Below are 18,992 nucleotides of genomic sequence, written 5' to 3'. Positions count from 1 at the left end.
AGGTTCCTGGCTGACTGGCATGCATTATTGGGATGAATAATTTCTCATGTCTTTGTTAATTTTCTGGATGCTCTTAAAGGAAGTTAATTAACCTGATATTGCATTCACCTACACTCCAATTCATCCATGTGCCTTCTGATCTTGTGTATCATGACCTATCAGGGAGAGAACTGTAGCACATAGACATGAAGACTATAGTCTTTCTCCTTTTTTTATACATTGGGACACTAAAAATGGGTCAAACCTTTTTGTTAAAAACTTAATCATTATTCAAAGCTAAGTTCAAACCCCATCTTTCAGGGAAAAAAATAAATAAACAAATGAAAAACCCGTTTGATCCATTTAGGCCAAAGTGTTGACTTTATTTTCTAAATTCTGGATATCTCTACCACTGGATTGAATAATGCTTTTTGAATATGATGATTTTAACTTCCAGATATGTTCTCAGAACCTGTACAATAATTGTTCATTTAGCATCTATTGTCAAAGTTCACATTAAACAAGGGATAGCAGGAAATCCTGACTTTTAAGAGGCCATTTTGCTGATCACAATAGAAACATTTAAAAATAAGTTTATGGCCCTTCTAAGATATGTCTGAGTTATCTTAAAATATACAGACTTTGGGAAGCCTAGTAAACCCCAAAGATTACAAGAGGCCCAAGGTCCAAAAGTTGGGAACCACTGACTTGCTGCATTTGTTTACCATGAATCAGAGGTCTGCGGACATTTCATGTGTTGTCACATAACTGTCTAGGTTGCACTGTTTCCCTCAGTTGCACCAAATCTTTCCTAAGTATAGGGACCACCACTAACATGCCTTTGTACATGTGTAATGCCAATGGACCAATCGATTAAGAGCTATTAATTGAGCACTATCCACGGGCAGGTCACTGAACTAGACTCCATGGAGATATAAAGTATAAAGTACAGTTCCTATGGTCTGGTTATAGAGATATGGCAATTGCCTTTAAGAAATAAAGTAAATTTATGATGCTTAATGAAATTTCATGGTTAAACTCTACAGCAGAAGAGAGATTATGAAATTTATTCTACCATGACTTGAACAGACAGACAGTAAATGCAATGAGAAAAGAAGTTGGAACACTCTTACAAACAAGTATTAATCCCTCTAAAAGATTCAATTGCCTCCCAGGAGGTCCCATCTCTTTAAGAGTACACCACCTCAATACCACCACATCAGGCACCAAGCTTCTAGTATGTGAATCTTTGGGGAACAAACCACATAGAAAGCAGAGCAGAGGAGAAATATGATCAAGTGAGAAGTTAATCTTAAACTAAGTATCATATCATCAAAAACCAGGTGAGAGACAGAGAAAATGTGATAAGTGTTTATATGAAGGACAAAGATCCAGAGGCTGAAATGGCCAAGACATACAATGGTCATAAAGCTTGAAAAGAATGTTGAGCACTGGACTGAAGTTGTATATAAATTGAGAAGCGAACAGGCCAAGATGTGGCTACAGAATGAGGAACACAGACCTAGTGGTTCCTTGGCCCCAAATTTGGTAGTCTTAAATTTAAACTGAGCTGGTCAGTTAACAATGGCTGTGTAATGCACAGAGGATAGATGTCAGAGAGATTAGCAAGCATGACCTATGAAACCACCATATCCCTTAAACCTCCTTGGAGAAAACATAATTATACAGACCTTTTCCATCGTTTGGATGAGCCTGTGGTTCTCCTATCAGTGGATTGAGCATTTGCTAGGACAGAAAATTTGCTGATGTAATATTCAACTTCTGCTCTGCACATTGTTTAATTGAAATGTTAAAATACCCAGAAAGAAGAGCAATTAGATATCCCAAATAATTACACTCAAGTCTGCAAACACAGACTTGCTGCACAGGGCACGTTGGTTTTATTTGCTTTCTCACAAATGAAGATTGGTCAGAGGTGTGGCTCAGGAGTACTCTCAATGTGTGGTGAGGCCTTGCTGAATAAGGGTGACAGTTAGAAGGAAAGTAGCTGTCGACTTCTGTCAACAGCACTTGCACTTAATATTTACTGACATTTGACCTCTGTGTCCCTGGAGTTTGTTGATTTTCCTCTTTACTCTTTGCTGGCCTGTGTTTCTCCACCCATTCTCCGGTCCTAGGATTCATATCACTCTGCCTACTTCCTGAGCTTTCCTAGCCATTCCTATGGCTCAAATTACCATTATACACACTGACAACAATCAGCTTTTTATCTTCAGCTCCAGACCTGCCTGTCCTCCTGGCTGCTGGATGTGGAAGCATTGCAAATAGCTCTAGTTGAACATACAAGGAATCAAAACTTTCTTACCCCATAAACTGGTTTTCCTGCTTGTATACCTTCTTTGTGGAAAAAAAGCAACACTGTTGCTGGGAGCATGGGGGAGGTGTGTGGTTGGGGTGAACAGCTCAGTGGCAGAGTACTTGCCTGGCATGTGCAAGGCCTGGCTTCTATCCCTAGTATCACAAAAAAAAATAAATAAAATATAATACAGTAAAAAGAAAAATAAATTTAAAAAAACAACAGTATTCACTCAGGCAATTGAGTTGAAAAGTATGAAGTCTTCCTTATCTACTTCCACCACATTTAAATCAGCCATCAAAGCCCATTGATTATACCTTCAAAATCTCAGGTTTCCATCTCCACTCTAGTCCATGCGTCACAGCCTCTAAACCTGGAGGACTATGGCCTTTAAACTGGTTTTTAGCCATGAAAATAATTTACCTATTTAAAAACTATCTCAAGAAGAATCCTCCATTGAAAGACACGAAAGAAAGTTAAATACATATTACTAAGTAAATGAAGTCAATCAGAAAAGGCTATGTACTACATGATTTCAGCTACATGGCCATCCGGAAAAGAGAACTATGGAAACTGCAAAAAGATCAGCAGTTGCTAGGGGCAGAGGGATAGAGGGTGGGGAGAGATAAATAGGCAAAGCACAGAGGAAGCTACTCTGCCTGATATTACAGTGAGGACTGTGTGCCATTATGTGTGTGTGTGTGTGTGTGTGTGTGTGTGTGTGTGTATCCCACAGAACGTACACTGCCAAGAGGGAGCCCTAGTGCCAATTATGCCCTTAGGTGATTATGATGTGTCAATGTGGTTTCATCAATTGTAACTCTGGAAGCAGGAGGATGTGAACAAGGGCACTGGAATGTGCAGTCGCCCTGAGGGGTGGGAGCCGGGAGGAAACCCTGCAGCAGGAGTGGCGGAAGTGCTTAGGGAAGTGGGGCAAGCTGCTTCTGGACAGGTTGGGTGGAGGCAGCTGTGGAGAGTCGTGGATGTGTTTTCCTTCTGCTGCCTTGGGCTTCCCTTCTCAGGCATTTGAATTTCTTCCACTGCCTTCTAGTTTGGTGACACATCTGGTCTTCCAGGTGCCACACCTACACTACAGCTCCTTCCATCTGCTTTCTTGCACCCAGGACAGTCAGATTCTCTCTGCCTCAGGGGCCTGAAACCCTCCCACTTAAGAAGCCTATTTGAGATTGCTGGCCTCCAGAACCTCAGGACAATACATTCCCCTTGTGAGCCACAGTGTGTGGCCAGCAGCCCTAGCAAACCAGTAAAGGAAGGATCCAGAGAAGGACTGAGAAAGTCAGAGAGGTCGCAGGAGGACCAGGGGGTTTAATAAATTGCTGCATCTCTACTTAATGGCACACTAAGAGCTGTTGGAAAGATTGAGATTGTTAAATAAAAATTAAAGTCAGATTTTTTTTTTTTATTCAGGATGCTTTCGTTTTATATAACAAATGTGTACATTCAGCATATTCCTGTTAGATTAGGCCCCTCCCCCCAAACAAAAACAAACAAACAAATCAACTGGTGGAAGATGTTGCCTCTGGAAGGAAACAGGGTGGCTGGAACAGGAAGGCCAGCTTGCTTGTCAATAAATTTGCTTTTGTACTTAAAACTTTTTTGTACAGTATATATTATATATTAAAATAAATTTAAAAAGTAAACATCTGTCCGTCTTTTAATGGAAATGCCATTAACGGCTTAATATAGCAGATGGCATAAGCTCAGTAGGGACTGAAGGGAAGGGATATGCTCAAGGTAGAATCAAATATTGAAGAAAAGATAAGGACGATAAAGTGACCCTGCCCATGAAGAGGGAGCCCCTTTCCCTTGAAGGGGTTGGATATTACCAGCTGAGGCCCCCAAAGAGATTTCTCCTATAGCAGCTCACATGAAAGAATAGGTTTACTCACTTATTTTTTCATTCAGCTATTCAATAAATCTTTATTGTGTACCCACTCCATGCCTTCTGCTGAGTGCTGGGAATACAGGGAGGAACCAAAGTGAGACAGTTTCTGCTGTCATAGATACAGATTTTAAGGAATTCAGCCCTGGGAATGCAGTCAGATTGATACCATAAGGAAACACGTGGAGGGTTGGTATTCCAAACATTTGTCTAGCTAAATGTCAGTCACTGAATGTGATAAGAAGAATTAATGACCCCCACGGATGTTCACACATTAATCCCAAGGACCTGCAAATATATTACCTTATATGACAAAAGAGCCTTTATAGACTATGCAATTGGATTAAAAACCTTGAGATGGAGAGATGATCCTGCATAATCTGGGTAGGCCTGGTCTAATTATATGTCTCCTTAACAATCTGAGAATCCTTCCCAGCTGAGTTCAGAGTCAGAGGAGGATGTGCTGTGAAAAAAAAAAAAAAAGGTCAGAGATGCAACAATGCTGGTTTTGAAGACGGATGAAGGAACATAGAACCAAGGAATGTGGGCAACCTCTAGAAACTTGAAAAGAGCACTTTGCCACACCTTTATTCCAGTGAGACCTGTTAGATAGCTCACTTTCAGACCTGTGTTGTTTAAGCTACGAAACTGGTGGTAATTTGTTATAGCTGACAGGAAATGAATACTTTGGGCTAGTATATAAAGTTGAATAAAACAAAGTCCCTGTCCTGGAGAGTTTATCTATTATCAGAATTTATTGACATAGAGCCCTGTAAACAATATAATCAAAGTGCTGAGATTGGGATGTGTGTGTGCGTGGAGCTAAGTATGTAAAATTTATTTGAAGACATTCTGTTGTTGTCTCCCATCTTAGAAAAGCTTTCACCCATTTCCTCATTCCCTTTTGCAGAACAAACTCCTTGAAGGAATTGTCTATTACTGTAATCTCCAATTCGTCTCCTCCATTTCTTCTGAAAGCCAAACTTAGTTGGACTTCCACACCCACTATCCTATCAATGCTCTTTGCCTGTGGTCATGGTGACCAATGACCTCCATGATACCAAAGCCAATGGTAATTTTGAGTCCTCATTGCACTGAAGGCAGCACTGATGGAGCCAGCCGTGTCCTCTTTCTTATGTCCTTCCTTAACCTGGTTCCCAGGACCCCATGCTCTTGGTTTCCCTCTTTCTTCCCTAGATGCATCATCTCCATCTCCTTGGTAGGTTCTTTATCTTCTCCCAACTGGTTTATATTGAAGCTCTGAAGCTCAGAGCTCAGTCCTCAGGCTCTCTTCTGTATATTTCCTCCTTAGATGACCTCATGCCATCTCAGATCAACTATATGCTAATGACATCCAAATGTATTTCACCATGTCAGACCCTACTTTTGGTTTCCAGATTGATTTATCTAAACTGCTACTCGGATATGTAGTAGACGTCTCATACTAAACATGTCCAGTACTGAAGCTCCCAATTGTCCAAATTCCTTCCCTACAACCTACTCGACCCACAGTCCTCCCCATCTCAGTTGATGGCAATTCTATTCAATGCTCAGATTCACAACTGACTCTATTGCACACACACACACACACACACACACACACACACACACATTTCGTATCAATCCACCAGGAATTCCTGCTTGTTCAATCTTCAAAGCATATCCAGAATCCAATCACTTTTCCACTGCTGCACCTCCAGGATGGTCACCAATCTTACCCTGATTACTATAAAATATGGTTTCTCATGTCCCTCAGAGAAAAGTCCTGAATTCATACAATAGCCTACTATGTGATTCATGATGGATATCCCAGACCTCCCTTATGTCTCTCAGGTCATCCTCCTCATTTCCTGTTCTTTCTCATTTTGTTCCAGCTACAATGACACCTGTTGCTTCCTGGTGTGTTATATGTAATCTGTTTATGTAGAATGTCAAAATAAGATGTTTGTCAGTAATATGGAAAAACTTGGGGAACTCAAGTGGCAGGGGTGGAGGAAAGCAGAATAGGCCAAGGTAGGACTCAACAGAAAGGGGACATTTGAAGATGAGGAAATTAGTCATATGGAATATGGAGGAGAGGGGTGAGCAGTGTTCTGACTCCTTTGGAGATAATGATGAAAACTCAAAGATTCTGAAGTATGTGTGGCAATTCATAGGTACTCAGTAAATATCTAATGACTGAATAAATTTTCTCAGTCACAAACTCTCATGTTGTTTACTTCTCCTGTTTTGAAGGATTTTTCTCTTTTTTGCTACTTCACTTGTTTCTTTGAGATATTTATCTAGAATCTCAATTTTTGATACCATTGACTAGATTTTTACTTTGAGCAACAAAAATACTGCAGTGTTCCTATAACACTAGGAACACCGACTTTAAAAAATAAAAATCCAGAAAACAGGTCTGAAAGAAAACTTGATTCTGCCCTGGAGGCTTGTTTCAACCTTGGAATCCAAACCATACCTGTTCTGACATGAATCACAAATGAAACTGGAAAGATATAGTTCTGAGAGTTCACATAACAATCACCCATGACTCTATGAAAGCACTACTTTGGTATTACCATTCCTAAACTTGAAACTAGAAGGTCAATGAATCCTTTGTTTAAAATGGCAGAGAGCTGAATCTCTATACATGAATTTTTTTTCAAAGAGGAAGTTCAATCACTTATATGATCCAATAAATCCACATCAGCTTCTCACGTACTTGCTTGGGGGTATGTTAGCTATGTAACTACTGTTTAAGACCATAGGCCTGGAATCATACAAACACATTGAAACTCAGGAAGCGACCACTCTGAGACTCCACCATAGAGTTCAAGCTACCAATGTGACATCTCTGTATGGAATTTTTGTTTGTTGTGGTATCTGATTATGTCTTATTCATGAAATCTTTTCAATGCTTTGGAAAAAAAGAGAAAGTCCAAACAAAATACAAGGGCTGAAATAAGATTGCCTATCCTGCCTATTCCTCACTCTGACCATACATGAGATTCAGTATAGTTCTTGCCTGGGGTTCCCTTTTATTTTATTTCGTTCACTTGGTCCATGGAGTAGGGGGGCTATAATCTCAGACCAATCAAAGTTCCACAACCCCCAAGTTATCCTTGTTAGATATACTGTAGGACACATGAGAGCTGGTAGTGTCAGGATTCACCTGAGCTGCTTCCACAGGTGTGCGTCTCACAAGAGCCAAGTTGTAAATTTTCAAGAATTTTGGTGACCTGTTTGATGTCACATTGATAGCTTGAACTCTATGGTGGAAATATTTGCACTGAAAGTTACTGGCAAGTTACTGCCCGCTCACCAACTCTGCCACCAGCTGCAAAAAAACAGCTGATAAACATTTTACCTGCTGGTTTTGTGAAGAGAGCTTTCTAAAAGTCCATTTTTCAACTAGACTTTCTTTACTTCTATTCTTCTTTCTCTCTCTCTCTCTTTTTTTTTTTTTTTTGAACTGATGTTTGAACCAGGGGCGATTTACCACTGAGCTACATTTCCAGCCTTTTTAATTTTTTATTTTGAGATAGGGTCTTGCTAAATTGCTTAGGGCCTCATTAAGTTGCTGAAGCTGCCCGTGAACTTGTGACCCTCCTGCCTTAGCCTCCCAAATGGCTACGATTACAGGTGTGCACCACTGTGCCTGGCCTCAACTAGACTTTCTGTCTGAGTACTTTAACTTTCTATAGCAGATCATTTATGTGTATCAATCATTATATTTTTGTTTTGGTTTTATAGATTTTTCCCTATATGAAAAAAAAACTGTTTATAAGCATGAATACCTCACTAGGATATGGTTTTACACCTATTTACGCAACTCCATTCATAACTACATGGCCTGATTAGTAATTGCTGACTCTCTGTCTTTCTCATCTCATGGTCAATTTCACGATCTCTAATATTGATATAATTTAGCTGTGTAAACTTCAACTTCATCATTTATAAAGCTGGGATAATAATGATGTAAACTGCTCATTTAGTTGCTGAAAGTACTGAAGAACAACATATGTAAAGAACCTATCAGTGCTTGGCACATGGAGTATTTCAATACATTTTAGTTATAATGTAATAATAGTAGCAAGCAGGGTACACACTCACAAAGAGATAAAATGTGTGCTTTGGCAAACAAATATTTTGACCAGTCCCTCTATGACTTTGGAATATAAATGAGCTATTTGCTATTTGGCGGCTTAGATAATTAGGGAGGTCCCTGTCCAAGCTGATATGGTTTGCTGATAGAAAGATGTCATTTGAGAAACTATTATCATATTCTCACAATAACACTGACTATTTCTTTTATCAGGCATATCAATTTGATATTTGGGGGTTGTAGGACTACAAAATATGGGTTCTTTTATATCTTCTCAACTGTCTTCAAACTTCATTTTCCATTATCCTTTTAATGGAAGATTGTGGTTCATGAGAAAATATAAGCAATCTAGGCGGGACCTTCTTCTTTTCCTTCCACTAAATGCACCAACCAAAGTGTGTCTGTATGTGTGTCTGTGTATATGTATACACACACACACTCACACACACACACACATATAAATATAGTCTCAATCCTGTTACTATAAATAATGTGTCCAAGCTGCACCTAAAGGATCATGTCCCTTCTCACCTTCTCAAGGATTCAGCTCTGAGTTGTCTTCCTTCTCTGTGTCATCAGCCCTTCCTTCTCTACTGCATCATCCTCTTCCAGCCTACAAAACAGTTCTAGCTCCCACCTTAGGATAAAAAGCTTTCCTCTGCTGTCTCACTATTCTCAACTGCCATCTCCTTTCTCTGTTCCCTTTTTAGCACTTGGTCAAAGTCTTCACCCTTCCACATTCTGTTTTTTTTTTTTCCCTGTCAAATCTACTTTAGTCAGCTTTCTCTCCCCCAAGCTGGTGGAAACCATTTTGTCAAGGCTACTGGCAACATCCATGGTGGGAAATGTAGTGGTCACTCATGTATCTGTCTTTGTGCTTCTCCATCCTTCAGTGGCATCAGGATCCCTGACCTTTGAAAAACCATCCTCTCTTGGCTGCTATCACCACATTCTCTGGCTTTCTGCCTACTCGCTAGCCAGTCCCTCTCAGACTCCTTTTTTGTGCCTTCTGTCTGCTCAATTTGTAAATGTTGTAGTACCTACATCTTGGCCTTTGGTTGTCTTCTTCCATAATGTATCTTATCTGTCTCCATGATGGCCTGTGATTCCCCAATCTGTGTCTCCAGCCCCACTCTCTCATGAGTTTCAGTCCTACTTATAGCCTTACTTGAATATTCAAATAGCAGCTCAAACAAAAAGACCAAATAGAACTCTTGACGTTTTCTTCAAAATACATTTCCTGTAATCATGCCCACTCAGTAAATGACACCACTACCTACTTGCTTAATGTTTCTCTCTCCGTCCAATCTAATCAGCCAGTTGGCTCTGTTCCTACCTGATGTCTCAATCCTGTTCAGGCCCTCCTGATTTCTGTCTTGGTTATTTATGATCAGTTTTCTCTCTAGCACCAGAAGGGTCTTTTTGATATATAAATAACACCAGATCATCCCCATTTAATTAGTTTCCTGAGACTACAATTAAAAACTCTTACTTTGACCCACCAGGCCCTCTCTGTGCTGGCCCAATCCTGCCTCTCCAACCTCATCTTGCTCATGTTCTTCTCCTATATGCTTCAGGTCCACAGGCCTTCAGTATATTCCTGCAGTATGTGAAGCTGGACGTCCCCTTAGGCCTTTGTATTTGTAGTGTTCTGCCACCACATCTATGCTTCCTATCATTCAGGTCTTAGGTCAAGTCATTTCTCCAGAAAGATATGCCTTGATCACCCAAGGAAACTTGGTGGCTTACTTTATGTCCTCCTTACTGGCACTTTTGCTTCACAAGAGCAAGCCCTTTGTCCATCTTGGTACCTGCTGTTTCCCCAGCACTAGTTTACATATCACTTGTGACTAACCAATAGTTGCTGTAGCAATGAGTGAACATTCTGGATCCTCAACAAAGACATTTCTTGCAGGTGAGGAGATTGTCTATGATCATGCTCACTCTCCTATATGTAAAGTCACACCCACATGAGAAGTTCATTTCAGAATGATGCATCAGGAAAACTTGACTACATTGAGAACCTGCTGAGTCTCCTGCTTCCAATATTAAAGCTGTTTCAGATTGTTTACATTTTTGTTTATTAGGAAAGGGAAAATTAAGTTTCAAGCTTAAGGCAGCAGGCATAGTCTCTCCAGCCGTGAATGTGGGTTCTCCCTTCTTCAGATTTATTTCCTACTTTTGTTATCAGAACAAATTTCTGGTAATGAAATTTATTATAATTCACCACACTTTCTTTTTGGAGAGAGGTGTGATTTAAAGGGGAGGAAGTTATGGGGAAAGATTTATTAATAAATATGATGTTATGAGAAAGAAGTTCTGGTGTTCTATTGCACAGTATGGTGACTCTAAATAATAATGTATTTTGTGTAATATATATATATATATATATATATATATATATATATTTTTTTTTTTGTCTAGAAGAAAGGATTTTGAGTGCTTTTACCATAATGAAATGATAAATGTTTGAGGAGATAGATAAGTTTACCTTGATTTGAATCTTATGCAGTGTTTTTGTGTATAAAAACATTGCATGGTATTCTATAACTATGTACAATTTTATGTACCAGTTAAATTAAAAAAAAAAAAAGAAGTGTGATTTGAACAAAATCATTGCAAGGGTTAACACTGAGGCAGAGACTGGACAGCTGCCTGTCAGGGATCTTGGCAAGGAACAATGTGCTGTTGGATGGGAGTTTTCTGGATGGAAGAGTTTATGTGGCAGTCTGGGAAGTCCTCATTGTTGCTTGGTGATTTGCTGTGATTCATATCTGTGATTCCACAAGGTTGCTGTACTTAGTGCTTAAATTACCCACTAAGAGCCCAACCCTCTGGGTGTGAGGGGTTTTAGGTTTATTTGCATTTGTTGACTTGATGAGTGTCACTTCATAGTCATGAGCCAAAAAGTCAATGGATTTTAACAGTGTATTATTCTCTCAGTGCTCCCTGTCTCAGAAGTGGAAGAAATATACCTTTTAGAGTAGGCTTCAAATGCTATGCCTTGATCTTAAGTAAATGAATGAACTTCACCCTTCTGAGGTTCAAAGGAACTTTTCTTAATTGTTGTTTAGGCCTGGAGTGGTTTTGAAGTTTATGGAGCATAATGTGTACATGCTTCTCCCCAGCATGATGGAATTAAAATGTAACTCTTTTGAAGACCAGAGCGTGTTGGTATTTTAATTTATTGGTTATTTTATATGTTTTGCTTGTGGCAACAGCATTCCTAAAACAGCAATTGGAAAAGCATATACTGATCCATTATTATTGAATATTTGTTCATACATGTATCAGATAGACATAGATAATATAAAGAATATATACATGATTAATCCATAAGGGTACAGCAGTGGACAAATCTCTTGGAATAGAATACACCTTGAAAATAGCCCTGATAACCTAAATGCAATGTGGAATGCCATTGTATACAAGAATTATACCTTGATTTAAGAAAATTTCCCAGAGAAGCATTGCAATTAATTATCATTTAGCAAAATTATATTTTAATTTTAAAACAAATTTAAACATTGTGCAAGTAGTTTTGAAGAAGAGGAATTCAGAAAAAAACTTTTCATAACTTTTTCATCAATTTCTCTTCCAGGAAGCCAAAGTTTGAGTCTTTTGGTAACCAAATTAAAAAAACAAAAACAATCAATCAATAAATTGTATTGTTACATCATGCAAGCAACTAATTTTTAAGAATAATTTTAAAAAACACACATTTTTATCTACATTCATATGGGCTTAATTTTTACATAAAATTAGGACTTACATAAAGATGTGTTAATTTCTAAGGATAATTGATGAAAAATTCAAAATGGTACATTAAAATATGTAAAATATATAACACAATATGTAATATAATATATAATAAATTTCCTTACATATAAGTTTATTGGAATATGCCTCTCCAGTGTTTTGACTATGACCTTTCTTTCAGCATAAATCAATATAGTAATTTCAATTTAAATAACTAAGTTCACTGTTGAACACCTAGCATAAGGCTTAGGTCATTTTCCAAGTGTACTTGAAAGTGAAATTTAGCTTGATTTATTTTGTCTGCAATGTTCTTTTGTTTCAGGGCAGTTAGCAAATACTGGCATTGAGTAATTAATGGTATTGAACCAACCATAAAAATGTACTAGTAATTTAATCATTTAGTCTAGAGTATTTACTGAGTACCTTGCCAGAACTTTAAAAGGTCCTTTGGAGATCCAAAAGGGAAAAAGTACAAGCACAAGCAAGGACAAGCAAAGTTATCATTTAAAATTCTACAGAGATAGCCTTTATTTGCCACATTTTCAATTCAAAGGCAAGAAGCCTTTTTATTCAACTTATTGATAGTGCTGAAGTTTTGAAAGTCTTTTGGCTCATTGTTTGCTCATATCCTGGTCCCCTGGCTAAGATAAGAAAACTCCAAGGTCTGGGAAAGTTTCCTACGGAATCAGATGGTTTCTGATCCCTGAACCAAATTTCTGGTGTTTATCTAGATTCTAGGCTAAGCAGCCTGCTTTAAAAGAGGCAAAAAAGAGCTTCTGAAAGTATACTACTTTAAAAAAGGAAAGAAAGAAAAGCACTCTGCCTTGAATTATGGGCATATAGTCTTCTCATTCAAGGGAAAGCAATGGTATATCTGGAGCTTTGTAACCAAGACTTAATAATGAAGGTTAATTTTCACCAAGTGAAACCCATTGGGTTTTCTTTATATTAAACAAGTTATTAGCATCATCTGTGTTCTCCTCCCTGTTCTGACAGGTCCCTGGGGTCTAAGGTTATAAGGTCAATATCCTGGGCAAGTCTAGTTTTGTTTCTGACCAGGACCCTCCCTGCTTTCTGCTCTCCCTTTCCACATTGAAACTAAGGGCACAGTTCATGTATCATAGATGAATGACAGTCCATAAATGCCAATGAAGACAGAGATAGGTGGAAAGCAGCCCAGGTCAAGGGATAGATGGTCAACTCAAGATTGCTCTAGATAAATACAAAACAACCCTCAGCAGGAGATATTAAAAAGTTGTTTCTGTATGTGGAAAATGACATCCTTGGAAATTTTAGTTATGAATAACTAGGAAACATAAGGGTCTATGTTTGTATAGAGCAGAAGCTACCTCCTCTTCCCACTTTCTTCTTCCCACTCTAGTTTTCGGGATGGAGTCACTGGACAGCTTATTAGAAATGCAGATGGTTTTAAAGTTAGTGCCAGAGATGACCTATTTATTTTTTTAAGCCCTCTTATGCAATGTGTTTTAGTTCCAAATGTGGAGAGAAAAGAGTGTGTGAGAACTGCCTCAGGTCTCTCGTTCCTGGAGCTCTGGGTGGGTGGGGGACCCTTCCTTGTGACCCTGTGGCCACACGTGTCTCTGCCAGCTATCTGCCTTGGCATCTGAACTAGGGAGAGAATGAATGATGTCTTGGGCCCTTCTGCGGAATTTATTGACTGGCTTCATTGGCTTCATTTCCCAGGAAGTCATTGGAAATGGAATTCATAACTGAAGCTTGCTTGAAAGGAGATCCTGTTTGCAAAGGAATTGTTCTCTGTGTAAATTTTAGATTTTGTATGTTCATTCTTTATTCTTCTCCTCTGAGAAATCATCCTTGTCATTAGCATCATCTGTGTTATTAGTGAGATCCCAGTTATGCTTTTTTTTCCCCTAGATTCCCTGGGGTAATTTCTGCCTACCTGGTGTGAACTCTCAGCTGAGTGCATCTAAGGAATGAATGAATACCCAACCTTGGGATCTTTCATTCAAGTAAATTTATCTTCTGTTTTTTCCCCTTCCTTCAGTACCACTCATACCTGCAATCCTATGAACAGTTTAGAAAGTAGATTCCATTTGAATTTTATATGCTAGCTTTGTCCCCTTATCAGATGTCAAAGGGAGAGAGGTGATATAAGAATCCTATCTGTATACTCTTTACATTATCTGGCATTTCTTTAACATGTGTATGTATATCCTATTAAAATACTTTTAGAAAGTGCATTACGCTTTCTGTTTGCATATGTTGTAAAAAGTAAGAAGCAAAACAAAAAAGTATTTTATATAGATTCAGTATGGTAACAAATGAAAGTCCATTTAGGTTTGATAAGTGCCCTTTGTTCTGAAAGGAAGATAAAAATGAAAAATAGTGATAATAATTAACAAAAACAAACCAAACCTGTCTGGCTAAATGTTAATAATAGCAACTTGACTTTATTTAGGGGGCTTCCAGATCAAAACTTTCACTGTGTATTCAAACTAGTGCAGTTCATTTAATTGCTCTCAAATGGTAATACATAGAATCAGCTACCAAGTTTCTAGCCTGGAAAAATCCATAATAGCCACTGGACACAAACACCATGGGGACATCATTCAGACAGTTCATAAAAATAACTTGCCCAACATTTTTGGAATCTGATGCAAGCTATACTTGTGGCTCTATCTGTTTCCTTTGCTTTATTCAATAATGCCACCAGGGCTATGATAATTTGGATGCTACAGGAAACACCAGTACAGAATAAGGTTGCAGTTAGCTCAACAGCCAATTATGTAGGGGAGACAGTGCTACTAAAGACAATTAACATTTAAGATTCAGCCAGGGGACTTGATGGAAAGGGGTGTTTATCTTAAGTCCAGAATAAAGCAGTTGATTGGTGGTACAAGTATTTCAGCAGTAACATAGCCCAAGATCATCTCACTTGTGTTCATAAGGGAGGGGTCCCAAATTTGTGTCACATGAGTAACCAGAACAACCAACCACATTTCACTCCAGCGACTAAAAAGAATGCATTGGTCCATTCAGAAATACTTATTGAATATTATAATGTGCTAACATTTTAGGAAATGCAAATGTATGTCAGCTTTTTCCTGATTTTAAGAGGTTTGGAGTTCAGTAATGAGTTCAGATTATTTGTATTAGTACCTTTGAGAGATAACAGCTGCTCTAATTTTTCAGTTGCATGATTAGGTAATGATTACATGATCTATTATAGGGAAAGACACTTGGGAGGAATGTATACTTTATCTAAAAACTACCATTTTATTAAAGTATAAAGTATATATTAAAGTATAGCACACACATAAGAGTGTACACTGCATGAAGAGTACAGGCTCAGTGAATTCTCATAAACTGAACATACTAGTTATGTAAGCAGTATCTAGATAGAATAGCATGGTGTTTCAGAAAGACCTCGAGTGCTGTTTTTGCTCCCTTCTAACCACACTCAGGGTAGCAGGATTTGTTAGGTGAAATGTAGACCGAGAAAAAATTATTAGAGGTGGATTCATATACTGAATCCATATGAATTATTATTATTGTATTATTGTACAATGTCCATGTGTAAAGACATTCACACTGAGAGACATTGGAAACCATGACCGATGTTTGAGAAATGAGTAATTGGCTCAGAGTGCCAGTTGGAGAACAGGGTTGGGTCCATGTTGTAGAGACTTAAATGCTACATAAAGAAGGTAGATTTACCCACTTGCTGTTGAAGGTTTTTGAAAAAAGAGAAGTTTGTAAGACTTTTCAGTGATGGTTAGTAACTTATTGGTAATGGGAGAGGTGAGACTGGAGTTTGGAATACTGGTTGGGAAGCTTCTATAATGATACAGGCATCAGATAATTTTGGCTCTGTAGTGGCAGTGAGGACAGAGAGTAACCGGCCATCTGCAAACACTATAAAGAGCCAACAAAAACTGATTGTGGCCCTTGAGGAAAAAGGGGAATCAAAGAAAATTTTCTTCCGTAGATACAATTAAGACACAATTCGTATTTTTTTTCCAGTACTTGTTATTTACTTTTTAAAAGGAGTCTTTGAATGCTGTCTCTCTAAGAGAATTCTGGAAACTTTCTTGAAATATTTGAATAAAACCTTGAGTTGCTGTAAGGAAACTAAAAAAAAAAGCAACTGCCCTGTTAGAAGACAAAAAGAGTCCTTTGTTAGAACCGTGGACAACCTGTTTATCTTTTGAAATGGTTGCTTGCTAGAATAAACATTTTACTGGGAAAAAACTGACACCAAAGATTTTTGAAACTATCGCATTGACAGCAAATTATTGGGTATTGCTCACCAGATGATTTCTTCACCCTTTCCTTAAATAATTTTCATTAATCCATGTTTCTGTACTTTCATTTGTATGTGTGTGTGTGTGTGTGTGTGTGTGTGTGTGTGTGTGTATTACTGGAGATTGAACCAGGGGGTGCTTTACCACCTAGCTACATCCCCTGACCTTTTCTTTATTTTTTATTGTGTATCTGGAGACAAGATCTCATTAAATTGCTGAGGCTGGGCACAAGCTTGCATTTCTTCTGTCTCAGCCATATAGTCATTTCTATACTTTAATCTGTAATGTGTTTCTATAGGAAACATATTATGACTTAGTTTTTTTTTTTTTTTTTTTTGACAACATCACTTTAGCCATGTGGGCAAATTTTGTTTATTGAGAGCACCCCTCCCCTTCATTCCATTTTTTTCCCCTCCAAAGCAGTGGGTTCTTCACTCAACAAATAACACCTAACATGTCCTTTGATTTACAATAACGTATGTCAAAGTCTGTCAACTGTATGTCCTTCTGTACTATCAACAACCTATTTCTTAGAGGTTACCTTTCTGGAGTTTTTGGTACGAGTGGTTGTGGAATTTGTGAGATTTGTGTCGTAAAACATCAGGCGGAAGAGAAATTGCACTCGAAATCTGGTCTTTGTACAGGTAACCCAGAGTAATTTCTGGGACACAACGGAAGAGAACTTTACTCTGGAAAGAGCACGTGGTTGGAAAGAGAAGGGAGTCCGGGAAGACTAGGGCTGGCTTAGCGGGACCCTAAGCTTGCTCTGGACCTTAGGCTCCACCGCCCGAGTGGGAGGAAGGCATAAGTATGGAGCCTGGAGCCTTTCCACGACACTAGCCGCACACCTACGCCACTCGAAGTTCCCTAACTTTTCCTCCAGCAAGCGAGAGGAAGGGTGTTATTAAGTTTAAAAGGGAAGTCCCTCCCTCTTCCCGGATTCCGATTGGCTGGGGCCGACCCCACCCCCGCCATGCGGTCAGCCGATTGGCTGAGGGAGGGGAGAGCCTCAGGCCGGGAGCAGGCGGCCGCCCCAGGTGGCAGGTGGGGCGGGCACAGCTCGCACCGCCCCCGAAGTCTCCTCCTCCCGGTCTCGCTCTCCCAACTCTCAAGCTTGAAGGTTCGCGCGCGGGCCAGGCGCGCCGCGCCCGCCGGGAGCCGGACTGCCAAGAGTTGGCCATGAAGAGCCTCAAGTCCCGCCTGAGGAGGCAGGACGCGCCCGGCCCCGCGTCGTCAGGCGCCACTGCGGCCGCCAGCGCGGTGAGTCCCGCGGTCCGCGCGCGTTCTGGGCTTCCCTGCGCTCGACTCCCGCAAGCCCTGCGCCGCCCTTCCCCGCGGGCCCTCAGTCAGTCCGGCTCTAGGGCCCGGCGACCCTCCTTCAGGCCCGGAGACCCCGCGAACCCTCCCCGCCGTGGCAGCAGCTCCTCTGGGGGTCCCTGCCCCGCCCCTCGTCGCTGCGTCTCGGAACTTCTGGAGAAGCCCGGGGGCTGCGGGTTTGTAGTCCTCTACTAAAGCTGGCGTTTGCGGAGTGTCTCCGCGCGCAGCCCCTCCCCTTTCTCGGCGCAGGCTCCCCGCCCGCAGTCCTCCGCGGGGGCGAGGCGGTCGCAGGGCGTCCCCTGCCCGGGGTTCCCGCGGGCCAGTCCAGGTGGGCAGGCCGCGCCCCCGGCGCCGCCTCGCACGGACTTGGAACGGGTCTCCGGGCTGTGACTGCGAGCCTGAGTCTTGCAGGGCTGCGTGGACGTCGTGGGTCTTCCGCTGTCGCTGTCACTGGGAAAATCTGATTTTGAGAGAGGCCGAGAGAATGGGCATCGTTGTGAAGACAAAGCTTCACTTAGGTGTTGACCCTCTAGGTCGGGAAGTCAGGAAGGGGGTTGCCCTGTTGGCCATGTCAGCTGTGGAACAGATCCGTAAAGGACACCCACTCGCCACTGATTTGCAGCCCGCCTCTGTGTGCAGGCTGAGAAGGAGAATAGTCAGGGCCTCTGTTTAGTTGGCAAGAGAACAGGGATCTTGGAAAACAGCCTGACCACAGATGTTGGGATTTAGATAATTTGGCACGTTAGAAGAATGGCAATATCATCACAATTTTGTCTTATTAAAATAAATGCTATTTAAAAAGCGTTGAAGAATCAAATACCGAGGAAATTTATGCTGAAACAGCCCAGTTACATAGTGGGAGTAATTGAAAAGGATCTTTATAGTTTTGTGTAGATTTTACCAAAGGATCATATGTTTTTTTTTTTTTTTTTTTTTTTTTTTTTTTTTAAAGAGAGAGAGAGAGAGAGGAGAGAGAGAGAGAGAGAGAATTTTATTTATTTTTTAGTTCTTGGCGGACACAACATCTTTGTTGGTATGTGGTGCTGAGGATCGAACCCCGGTCGCATGCATGCCAGGCGAGCGCGCTACCGCTGAGCCACATCCCCAGCCCGGATCATATGCTTTTTATGAAAATACGAATTAGACTTTATACAGATTTGTGCCTTTGTTTCCACCCATTTCCAGGATTATTTTACTAGGTCATAAGGAAATTGTGGAGGGACTAGAATTTTTAATTAAAAATTTAAAAAATAAAAAGAATGGATTCAGATAATATGATATTTGGTGGTGTTAGTAAAGCTTGAAAATGTTTCATAAGCTCAGGAAAAAGACTCCTTTGATTTC

General features: G+C 40.1%; 1 protein-coding gene and 1 long non-coding RNA gene across 4 annotated transcripts in view; one reads left to right on the top strand and one right to left on the bottom strand.

The window, feature by feature from the left end:
* LOC113182091 (uncharacterized) overlaps positions 1–18,992 on the bottom strand; it is a 511,795-nt gene that overhangs the window by 442,772 nt on the left and 50,031 nt on the right. For 2 of the 3 annotated variants that reach the window (XR_003300670.2, XR_003300672.2), the window contains one exon: positions 3,997–4,662. The exons of the other annotated variant lie outside the window; for it this stretch is intronic. This is a non-coding gene — a long non-coding RNA (uncharacterized LOC113182091). Of the gene's footprint in view, positions 1–3,996; positions 4,663–18,992 lie in introns of those variants that run through there. 3 annotated transcript variants of the gene reach the window in all.
* Positions 17,379–18,992, top strand: part of Uaca (uveal autoantigen with coiled-coil domains and ankyrin repeats) — a 105,783-nt gene continuing 104,169 nt past the window's right edge. The window contains exon 1 of the mRNA XM_026387844.2: positions 17,379–17,591. Coding sequence (XP_026243629.2) covers positions 17,511–17,591 — 81 coding nt within the window. The 5' untranslated portion in view covers positions 17,379–17,510. The remainder of the gene's footprint in view (positions 17,592–18,992) is intronic.

Source organism: Urocitellus parryii, chromosome 6 (genome assembly GCF_045843805.1).
Source record: "Urocitellus parryii isolate mUroPar1 chromosome 6, mUroPar1.hap1, whole genome shotgun sequence".
In the NCBI taxonomy this organism is placed as follows: Eukaryota; Metazoa; Chordata; class Mammalia; order Rodentia; family Sciuridae; genus Urocitellus; species Urocitellus parryii.
This window is presented reverse-complemented; position numbering and strand designations above follow the sequence as displayed.